General features: G+C 36.3%; 1 protein-coding gene across 1 annotated transcript in view; it reads right to left on the bottom strand.

The window, feature by feature from the left end:
* Positions 1-208: 208 nt before the first annotated feature.
* ADAM10 (ADAM metallopeptidase domain 10) overlaps positions 209-12,238 on the bottom strand; it is a 137,715-nt gene continuing 125,685 nt past the window's right edge. Inside the window, exons 15-16 of the mRNA XM_011282902.4 lie at positions 4,253-4,379; positions 209-2,470 (exon numbers count right to left, since the gene is read on the bottom strand). Of these exons, the coding sequence (XP_011281204.1) occupies positions 2,376-2,470; positions 4,253-4,379 (222 nt within the window). The 3' untranslated portion in view covers positions 209-2,375. The remainder of the gene's footprint in view (positions 2,471-4,252; positions 4,380-12,238) is intronic.

Here is a 12,238-nt window from a genome sequence, read left to right as displayed (position 1 = left end):
TAAAATGATCATTGTGTGTAGATACAGAGAGATCTAATCATAAATTTTTTTCATGGACTCCTAACTAGGAATAATAATATCTGTATGGGCAGGAAAAGAGACAATCGTCTTTCTGCTTAATAATCGCTTTCAGTTAGGAAGGAAAAGCTGCTTTGTGGGAAGCTTCTTTTGATAGCTCTCAGAGTTCAAAGAGTATGGAACCTTTGAGTTGATTTCATCAAGTCTATTTATTAATGCATTTCAAGTTTCAAAAAACCTTACATCTTTGCACAATACTTTATTTTTTGCAATTTTTAGTAAAAATTTCCAAAGTGAACAAAAAGATACTGTATAAAACACAGTGGACATTAAACTGACAGTAGTATTAGATCTCATTTGTCTTGATCCTTTTGTTTTACCACATCTTGATTTGCAGTGGAAAGAGTTCAGTGCACGTATCTCTTGTCAGAAAACATTTAACTTAGACTCAAAATAAAATAGGGCAGTGTGTACCTGCCAAAACCCTACCACAGGATAACATTACAGGCAAAAAATGTACATGTTCCAAAGTCTACCACACTCAAGAAGTTACTAAGAACTCTTGCAGAATAAAAGTCACCATTTTAGAAATGCAAACCCACTTCCAACCTTTGCACAGTCCAAAAACAAAGGCATTTAAATGATTTAAAAGCAATTACATACATATCTACCTACTTGTTTGTTTAGAATTATTTATAGTCTATCTGGGGTTTCATGTACAAAATTTGTCTCTAAATCATGTACAAAAAGCTGTATTTTGAAAAAAGTCACCACATACTGTACAAGTTTACAAGGAAGAGATCCCATTATTTTCTCTAGCATTTTTGGCCTTGCTGGCTTGCGTCACATTATGAGAATGATTGTGTAAACCTTATACTCTTAAGAAACAAAAAGGAAAAAAAAAAAGCCAAAACACAAATCTTTTCACTGTTCCCTAAATTTGCCTCCTATGTGAAGCCAGAAAAATCATAGCTGTTTACTTCTAATTTAAGTGATGTAGTTGGAAAACAGAAGCAATAAATACGTCACAAGCTTAAAACTTTTTTGTAATGCCCCCTTCCATTTCTGCATAGCAATACGCCTGTTAATACATTAAATGCTTTTGCTTTCTTTAAAAAGCCAATTATTTACATCTGTTTAAAAAATAAATTTGGAACGGGACATTGTGCTGTTTCACCTTCATTGTTAAAATATTTTAGGGAAAAAAAATGTCAGAAGGCCTATCTACAATTTTAACTACTAGTTGAGCAAATCACCCTTCTTTAGTGGTTACCAATGATCAGTGATAATATGCTGAAAAAATCGTTCCGGTATTTTGATAAAATAAAAGACCCAGCTTTTCTTTTCCAGGTCGGAGAAAACCAAAAACATAATTAGCATACTTTAGATATATGGAAAGCACAAGTAACAGGCTACAAACAAAAAGAAGTCATTTCATTGACGTAATTTCTACCAAAGCATGAATAAAATTTCACCTATCGATTCAAAACTGGAATTGAATTAGAAAGTTTAAAATAAGTAAGCAGAAATCAGACATTTGCGTAAGAACTAACTCTGAAGTAGTATGCTGCGTATGTCCAGTTTGCACACGTAACTGTGTTCCTCAGCATAGCCACTCATGTGCTCTTAGCAGCCATTTGATGAAGACAAGATGAATATCAGAACCAACTCCATCATTATAAAAAGGTAAATGGATTCTCACTTCAAAACTGCCTGTGTAAAGCATTACAGAATCCTGGACCACTGAATACCACCATTCTCTGTTATCCTGAGTATGTCAATTAAACAGTAATTTTTCATTAAGAGCGGAAAAATTTTATAATACAAAGAAACATCCATATTGCAATTTCTGTTTACAATTGCACACAGAAGTACAGTGTACGTAAGAAATACATGTCTGCATATAACAAGGTATGTACATTGGCAAGTGATGTCTCCAATGTTGAGGTGGTCGAGCCTCCTTAGCCTTGATTGGCAGTTGAAAAAAATATATATATATTTCAATTTGTGATAAAAGTTTATCGAGAGCCAAGTTTGCCTGCAAGTGAAGAAAATGCAGCAACGAAGAACAGGGAACACGGGGCACATAATAATATTCTAAGACTTTGTGCCATTACGTTAAAAATAGCTGTCCATAAGAAAATTGGGTTCCTTTTCCATCCCCCCACCCCCAAATTGGAATTTTCAGGCTTTAAAACTTATGTAATTCCACCTGGTCTGAGGACATGATCTCTTGCCATTTTTTCTTCGACTGTATTTGTGAGGGTTTAGTTTGGGGATGATGATTTAATAGGTGTCTCTTTGGAGTGAAGTTTTCCCATTGTAGGCACTAGGAAGAACCAAGGCAAAAGCTGCAGTTAACGTCTCATGTGTCCCATTTGATAACTCTCCCGGGGCCTCTGACGCTGGGGCTGCTGAATGGGCTGTGGAGGTCTCCTCCTCTTTAAAGTGCCTGTGAATCACAAGAGTAAAACGGATTTACTGTGTGCTTTTTCATCTTAAAAAACAAAGGTAACACTTCAATAAGAAAAGTTCTAGATCAGCATTGCATGTGTAATTTAAAAATTTCTGGTTGCCGTAATGAAAAAAGGCAAAAAGACAGCAAAATAATGTTCATAATTTTTTTATATCACTTAATTCAATATAGCCAAAATATTATCATTTCAAGGTGTATCAATACAAAAAAGTATTAATGAACTATGTCATTCTTTTTTATATGCAAAGCCTTCCAAGTCTGGTATGTATTTTATATTTATAACACATCTCAATTTAAACTAGCCACATTTCAAGTGTTCAACAGACACAACTGTTAGATGAACATGAATTCTGAGGACAGAATCCATGAGGAATAAATTACTGAGTGCCTTTGAGCAAATGACTTAACCTCTCTGAAACTCAGATGCCTTGTCTGTAAAACAGGGATAATAATGAACTCATATAGTCTATATATATAATCTGTGAAGATTATATGACAATTCAGTAAAGGTGTTTTTTTGTGAGGGTTCAATAAATGATAGGGTTGTTGGTTTAAGTTTTTAAAGGTGAAATTTGCTTAAGGTGAAATCAAATAAAAAAAGTGCTACGTTGCATGAGACCATAATTGGTAACATATCTATAGAGGGTCATGTGGCCCTTAGGAATCCCTAAGAAATTAATATAAGTTTTAGAGCGCTGACACTGTCAATTTACAAAAAGCAGTAACATCAAAATCCAATTTCCTGATTGCCACCAAGATACTGTCTCAAGCAGTACTGAGACTACTGAGCTCTCTTGCCCCACGATAGGTAAATTCAGGGGAGCAACTGAGGGAAAATAGAGAAAACTGTAAGGAACCCCTAGTTTTAAACACTTTATGTAGGGTCGTAGATGTGGCCTGAGGCAAGAGGCTTCATGAGAAGTCTGTGCAAGGTAGGAGAGGGACAGCTGCCAGTTAGCTCTTGTTCTCCTCTGCCACTGACATGGGATGATGTATGCCCTACTCCTAGAGTGAAGAGTTCTGGTCCAGGCGTTCTGAGGGCAGCACAGAAGCCACAAATACCTTGGGGAAGGTGAGGGAGAAACAGATGGGGACTAAATAACCTGGAGCAGTTGCCTCGTACTCTTTTCTTGTCCAAATCCCTGGAGCTAATCTAAAGAAAGCCTCCTCTCCGAAGCTGTGTCTCCATGAGAGGTAAAGGGTAGAGACCAAATCTCAGGAGTTATTTTCAGAGATGGAGAGTAACTATGGTTACTTGGTGACTGAAGCCTCTACCGTAAGACCCTCCCACAGACTGTCATCTGTATTTCCCCATAAGCATCACCCCTAGGGAAAATGAGTTTATGTGCCAGGAAATATTTCAAGAGCATAAACATTAGAAACAATAGAAGAAGTACAGCTATTAGAATAGAAAAACCAATCATTTAAAAGTAGTTGATCATAATAAAGACAAAAAAAAAAAAAAGGGAAGATTTTAGAATATGAAAAGTAAGAAAACAAGTATCAGGCAAAAAATAAATTTTTCTAGGTCTAAATATTTTTAGTGACTCAAGACAGATTAGCATTAAATTGGCAGCCATAAGTTAGAATGGATTCACAAAGAACACACTCAAAACTCAACTAAATAATTCATCCAGTGATCTCATTTTCAAGGAGAAAGTACTATAAAATTAGTTACTAAAGACTCATTTAGAATTCAATTCTGCCCGCTGAACAGTTCTGAGTTAAAAAAACACAGTCTTGCTCAGACTGTCTTACCTGGAAGAGGTTTAGGAGGAGGCAGCTTTGGATTACTACTTGGAGTATGAACACTGCATATCTTAATAAATCCAGCCATTAGCATGATCAGGGCAATTCCCATAAGTAATACAGCCCACCAATAAACCTAGAAAGAAACAGATTTCTCTACTGAAAAAGCTATAAAATATTTTAGGATATTTTATATTACATAAAATATATACATTACATTTTAATTTTTGAAGAACACTTGTTCAGAACACTTGCTCATTGGGAGTTGTACAGATACCATATATAAGCACATACAGATTTTTTTTAATGTCACAGAAATATTAAGGAAAAAGACAAAAAACGCCCATAACTTCACACCCTAGATGAAACCACTCAATCTTATTTTTCTTTCAGTTTCTTTTCTAGATATAGCTATGGTGGTCGTACACACAGATAAACTCACATGCAAAACTAAGGTCCATCCTGCATATAGTTTACACTGTATTTTCCCATGTTATTAAGTATTTTATGGTTTGAATATTTTATTTATTTATTTATTTATTTATTTATTTCTCTCTCTCTCTCTCTCTCTCTCTCTCTCTCTCTCTCTCTCTCTCTCTCTCTCTCTATCTCTCATAAACTATGTCTGTTTGCCTTTAGATTCTCCAGGGGCTTAGAGGGTATATTAGTTACTTTAAATTCTACTTCTAGATAAATTTTTAAAATAATCTTGAACCTATGCTTTTTTCTAAGCATCAAATACTAAATTCTCTCTCTTTTGAGCCTCCCCCCTTTTCCTGTTATTCTATTTCATTTGAAATTTAAGCCCCAGACTACTGCTATGAAATTATTTTATCATAAATCTTAGCTTTCACTGTATTTTATATATAATATATAAATATTATATATTTGAATCATAACATTATTTAAAATAATTTATTTAAAGGTTGTCTTTTTTAATATGAAAAATGGAACGATATACACATTCTACAAGCAAAGTTTACCCAGTCTAAGAAGGAAGTAAAACTTTCACTTCTAGCTTAAATCATATAATCAATTAGCCAACCAAAAAACTTCAAAAATTACTAGTATAATCTTATTTACAGAAAAATTACTGTTTCTATTCTTAATAAATTCTAAGTCTATTTTGCAATTCAAAATACTCAGATTTGGTTTTAAGACAGTAAGTAATAATAAGCATCATACAAAACAGTTACAACTTTATAACCTTCACATTGGTTTAACATAGACTGATGTATTACATATATAGTTATTGCTAATTATAGCCCAAGAAACCCCCATTTAAGATTTTCTATGATATGAAGTCTTATAACAGCCTACTACTTCTATACTGTTTTTTTATCCAGCAGTGACAACATAATTAAAGTAATAAAAACTGAAATAAAAATACATGTTGTGGGAAATGCCCCAAGCCACTTTTTTCATGTGTGCATAAAGGCTTTCACATACAAATTTATTTTTAAGTTGGTTTTATTTTGAAAGAATCTCAAACTTATAGAAAAGTTGCTAGTACAACAAACTTTTTAAAATCTGGAACCATCTGAGAGTAAATTGCTAGCATGATGCTCTGTTATACCTAAACATCTTAGCATGTAATTTTACACCATAAGGGGTTTTCTAGATAACCACAACACAATCATCAAGATCAGTAAATTAGCACTGATACATTACTACCATTTAATCCTCAGACCCCCTCAAGTTTTGCCATTTGTCCTAATACTATCCAATTCAGAATTACGTGTTGCTTTTAGCTGCTGTATTTCTTTAGTTTCCTAAAATCTGGAAAAGTTGTACAGTCTGTCCTTGGTTTATATAACCTTGACACTTTTGAAGATTACAGGCCAGTTACTTTGTATTATATGTCCCTCAGTTTTGGTTTCTTAGATGTGTCCCTATGATTAGATTCAGGTCATACATCTTTAGTAAGAATATCACAGAAGTGATGCTGTGTTGTTCACATCGCATTCCATCAGGTGACACAGGTTTTTGATCTTGTGACTGGTATATTAACCTGATCACTAGACTAAAAGGTGATACCTGCCAAACTTCACCATAGAGACACTCTTCTTTTTTGTAGTCAGTGAGTCTTCTGTAGGGACATAACTTGGAGCTACATAAATATCCCCTTCTTCATCAAACTTTCAACTTGCTCATTTCACTCAGTATTGCCTCATGGTTTCCTATTGTATTCAATGGGTTTATAACCCATTACTATCACAGTGTGTCTTTTGAACATGTCCCTACCAGTCTTTGAGCAACTTTACTTTCTGGCACAATTAATTCTAGGTTTATCTTATTCTTTCCCTGCCCCAGCCCTCGAATCAGCCGTTTCTCCAAGGAGCCCTGGCAGAATTGCCCCTCCTATGTAGACACCCTTCTCACACAACACTTGTACTCAGATATCCCAAGCCAGCTGCCCCTCCACAAGGTGCCCTTCTCACCTGCTTGGGCTTTAACACCTCATATTGGTCTTCTTCCCCATTCCGCACCCTCCCTACTTTGCTCAGGCTCTAACACCCTGTTGTGTGCCACTATAGCTCCCCCCACTTGGCATGGATGCCCACCTTACTTGTCCTCACCTAATGGCTTTAGGAATATACTGTTCAAAAAGACAGAAGTAATGCAATTCAGCCTCACTGATGAAAGATCTGATTTTTTCAACAGAAGCTACAAATCTCACTTTTTATGTGGGATCTATTTTTAAGTGCTGTCAACTCACTCAAAATTTCTAAAAACAATACACAGACCTTACAAGACATGTTTACAGAATCTCGGTTGGAAACCACAAGTTTACAATCTACTTTTCAGAGTTCACTTTTTGTATCCTACCGAGACTGCTAGAGAATCTTTTAAAATTTTCTTTTGGTTTCTATAGAAAATAACTTCCAGAGCCTTGCTCTACTTGTGAGTTTTTAGGATAGTATTTCCTTTCTCTTGCTGCATGAATTTTCCATAGTCTATACGCACAGCTTCTGTCCTGTTTCTAGCACCCGGAACCCTTTTAAATATGCCACTTAATGAAATAGGACCTTCTTCTCCCTCCACTGTCTGCATTTCTGACACTCTGACCTAGTAAAATACATAAAGAACTAAAATCACCAGTTTGTACTACTCAAGTGTTTTTCCTGCTCTATACCAGTAGTTCTCAACCTTGGCTTGGCATGTTAGAATCATTTGGAAAGCTTTTAAAACTCAAGATACCTAGAGCAAATCCCAGACCCAAACAGCATGGGGGTGGGACTATGACATCAGTAATTTTATTATGCGGTATTTCATTATGCAGGCAAGACTGAGAACCACTGGTCTCAAACTTTTTCTGTAAAGGGCCAAACAATAAATATTTTAGGCTTGTCTCTGTCAAACTACTCATTTCTTCATTCTAGTACAAAAGCAGCCATAGATAACATGCAAACAAATTAGTGTGGCCATATTCCAGTAAGCCATTATTTACAAAAACTGGGAGCAGGCTGGACCTGACCCATAGGCCATGGTCTGTCAACCCCTGTTCTACACCCATATACAGGACATTAGTTTGGAGCCTTTATCTAAAATGGATACCATCCAACACACTAACTCTTTAGTTCTAAATCTCTAGCCCAACTACCAGCCTAAGAATTTTGGGAGAAGCTGAGAGTCTATGACTGGCTACAGAAAGAGAGAGTACTATGACTGGGAAATGCTGCTCAAATAATCAGCACACATATGATAAAGGGATGGTTCCTATCACTGAGTAGATCTAAGAATTATCTGATATGCTTATTAAAACACAGGTTCTCAGGCCACAACCCTACTAATTCCAATTCTGGTGTTCTGGTGAAAGGCCCAGGAAACTGCATCTTAAATGAGTACACTAGTGATGAGGATGCAGATGTGTGCTTCTTACCCAGTTTAGACATGCTGCCATTGTGGTACACAACCCCTGTGAGCAATACAGGAAGTTTAGCATCCCTGAACCTCATCCATCAAATGCTGGTAGAGCCCTTCAGTTACTCTGACAAATACGGTACATTCTCAAATTCCCTCTGGGGAAGAAGTACCACCCCTAATGTGATCCAGCCCATAAGCAGAAAGGATCAATGGTTTCCTACTACTTTCAGGCTGATGGGCTAATTACAGGAGATGCACATCTATTCCTAATGTTCATTATATTCTCTAACACCATTCCTTCCTTCCAGTCTTCCCTGCTCAAAACCATTTTCCAGGGACACTTGGGTGGCTCAGGTGGTTGTATCTGACTCTTGATTTTGGCTCAGGTCATGATCTCACAGTTTGTGGATTTGAGCCCTGCATCACGCTCTGCGCTGCAGTGCAGAACCTGCTTGGGATTCTCTGTCTCTTTCTACCCCTCCCCCACTTGCACATGCTCTCTTTCAAAATAAATAAATAAACTTAAAAAAACATCTTCCACAGGGTCATCAGTGTTACAACTACCTAAAATATGGAATTGACTATGCCATTCCTCTATGTAAAACCCCTTTTCAAAAGCTTCCTACCAAGGATCTCCAAGACCATTAAGTGGGAAAGAGAAAAAAAACAAAAACAAAAAAAGCCCTTGAGCACAATAAAGTACAGCAAAGTACCTATATGATTCCACTTTTTAAATATATGTATGTATATTCTTTTAATGGTATAGATCCTTTCTGAAGAATACACAAAAAATAATCTTCAGAAGACTGAGCTTCACGGTAAAAAGATGGCTTATTTTTCAATGTATTACTTTGTCCATTAAAAAAAAGGTTGGGGTGCCTGGGTGGCTCAGTCAGCTAAGTGTCCGACTCTAGATCTCGGCTCAGATCTTGAGTTCATGGTCATGAATTCAAGCCCCACATTAGGAGTGAAGCCTACTCAAAATAAGTAAATAAATTTTTTTAAAAAAGGATAACCACACTTTCAAAAGGAAAAAATGTAAAAAACAAACAAAAACCTCTTTTATTAAAAAAAATTCATACTTATGTGACTTTTTAGGTGCTCCCTATCCATAAAACATCCATCTGTATCCTCTACTTCTACTAGCCCTTAAGAATTTAGTTTTGGCATCACCTCCTTAATAAAGAGTCTTCCCTAAATAGGGTCCTATTTTCTGTGAAAACATCAGGCAGAAATGAAAACATGTTTCTATGTATTTGTCACTCTAATTCAAACTTGGCTACGAGCTCCCTGAATTTATATCCTACAAACTCAGTACCTATCCCATAAAAAAAGTACCTGTTACACGAGTTATTACAGGTGAGCCATTATTCCAAATACTGACTTTTTGAAACACTTCTAAACAGCTCATTTATTATTTATAGATTGTCCGTACAAATATTGCGACAAGGCTCTTATAACGGAGACTGGATGTAAAAAATGGTAGTTTTGATACCTCTGGTACTAGTTTTTCAGCATCTAAAAAGTCTCAAATACAGATGCAAGTAGTATGATAGTAACAGAAGCAGGTAAGAAAGAAAGCTTGGATTTAATAATGGTTATAACTATAGAAAACAAAAGTCAAGAGGACCTAGTTCCAGTTGAGATCAATAGACATTTACTAAAACATGGCACCCAGGTCCTTAAGAACTTCCAGGTTCTTTTAGCAGTGTTCTTGAACTTCCTCCAAGTTTTTCTAGGTAACTACACATCTCAAAAGCCCAAAGCTTGAGATGTTTTAGTAACAATGCCAGCAGCTCTTCAGCTCAGTGTGTGAGGAAATGAAACATCACAGTGGTGAGTAGATAGCAAGAAAAACTAAACAAAACAATGGTGTATTTGAGAATGTAGTAAATATGGCCACCTTTGGTAGAGGGTATTTTTTAATACTCCCCTTAAAAGGGGGAGCCCTAATACTCCCTAAAATGGGAGAGCCTGACTGACTCAGTTGGTTGAGCTCACAGTTTGTGAGTTTTATATATAAAAAAGAAAATTATAAAACCAGGGGGAAAGAATACCAAGAATACCAAACCAGGCTAATAAATGCAAAATATGTGTTTCATCTGTAAGGAAAGATCACAATGTGTCCACCTGGTAGAATCTGAAAGAAAGGAGAGCCAACATTTACTCAACAAACATTTAATGAGTGTAAATTATGCACCAAGCTCATCTTTCATAGATACAAGGGTGCTAAGTGAAACTTAAAGAACAGAAGATAACCAAAAGGTTAAAACACAGCCTTGAAGTTACCAAGCACTAAATCAAGTCTGAGAAAATAATTCTACATAGGACACAGACAGATGTTATTCAACACAGTCATTTATATGGCAAAAAGAACACAAAGTAGAAAAAATAAGTAAAAACTACAAAATAAAAGGTCAAAATTTGCTAGTCTAATTGATTACATACTAATTTTGCTATTTTTTTTTAATTTAATAACCTAAATAAACAAAACAGACCTACAGATTATAAAATGATAAAACAGGTATCTCCTCCCCAACCCAAAAGAAAACTGTAAGGGGGAAGGGGTAAGACATACACTCAAGTCTCTTCAGACATAAGACAGTCTTTACTGTTTTTAAACATCTCCAGAAAAAGTCAACCATACAATCATTTCAGCGAATGTTTCAGCATTTGACGACTCACTCTTCACAAATGCACTCTAAACTTCCTGGGGATCACAAAACCTTGTCAGGCCCACTGCTCCTTGTGCTGATCCTGGTTTTGCCATCCTACAGGGGAAGAAAGCTTCCCTTCTCTCCTTCAGAATATACTGTTGTCTAGACTTTGCCTAAATGTTCTTCTATCCTTCAACTCCCTCCCCCGCCCCCGCCAGCCACCACCCCTCCAGCCATGTGCTACCCCTCACACCAATCTGCCGAGCTGAAAGCAACTGGCTTCTAATCCCTTAGTTACTTTAAGTGCAGCCTAAGCAAGCAGGATAAAATACCACTGAGAGAAACCTGAAGATATTATAGCTTCAGAGTGAAGATAATATGCACAATTTTTATTCTTTTCCATATAAATTGACATTTAAGAAATCTGCTTCATGCATCCAACAAATGTATACTGAATCCTTACCATATGCTAAGCCCTGTGACAACACTGCATCTTTGTTGTTCAAGTTTCACAAGTGATAGCTATGTAGCCTATTCCACTAGGCAATGAAGACCTTAGACGTCCAGACCCACCCTCCATTTCAACAGATGAGGATGACAAAGCAGAAAATCTCTATTATAAGCCTTTCAAAAAGGAGTCCTAACACTGCAGAGACTGAAAAAAATGGTTCCCACACTTTAGCATGCACCATCATCACCTGTTGACTCAGTGGATCCGGGGTAAGGTCTGATAATCTGCAGTTCTGTCAAGTTCCCAGATGTTGATGCTGCTGGTCAGCATTTTGAGATCCACTGCTCCAGATTAGGGGTTGGCAAACATTTCCTCTAAAAGGCCAGATAAATATTTTAAATTTGAGAAGCCAGTCTCTGTTGCAACTACTCGAAGTGCAAAAGCAGCCACAGACAATGTATAAGTGAATGGGTGTGGCCGTGTTCTAATAAATCATTATTTATGGACACTGAAATTTGAATTTCTTATCATTTTCAATGGAATATTTCAAAAATATCTTTTCATTTTTTCAACTACTTAAAAATGTGAAACCATTCTTAGCTTGTGAGGTATACAAAAGCAGGCAGTGGGCTAGATTTGGCTAATGAAACATAGTTTGCCAACCCCTGGTTTCTAGATCAATGGTTGGTGCTCAATCCTGGCTCTTCACCAGAAATAGCTCAGAAGCTTTTAAAAGACCCAGATACTTAAGCCCCATCCTGTGAGATTCTGAATTAGTCTAAGGCCTAAGTAATGAACAACCACGAATAAGAATTACTGATCTTGACCACTATTCTTCCAAGTGATTTCTATTGATATTTAGGGTTTAATAAGCCTTATGAATGAATAAAGGTTTCTTGGGTCAGGTAAGTTTGAAAAATGAAATTTAAAGACTTTTTACTGTAAGACTTCCCATGATATTATCATAAATAAATATCTAAGAGGATACTACAGTATGCAATATTTTCCAGATTCATTGGA

The sequence above is a fragment of the Felis catus genome, chromosome B3 (genome assembly GCF_018350175.1).
Source record: "Felis catus isolate Fca126 chromosome B3, F.catus_Fca126_mat1.0, whole genome shotgun sequence".
Taxonomy (NCBI): Eukaryota; Metazoa; Chordata; class Mammalia; order Carnivora; family Felidae; genus Felis; species Felis catus.
Note: the sequence above shows the minus strand (reverse complement) of the source record. Positions and strands in the feature narration are given on the sequence as shown.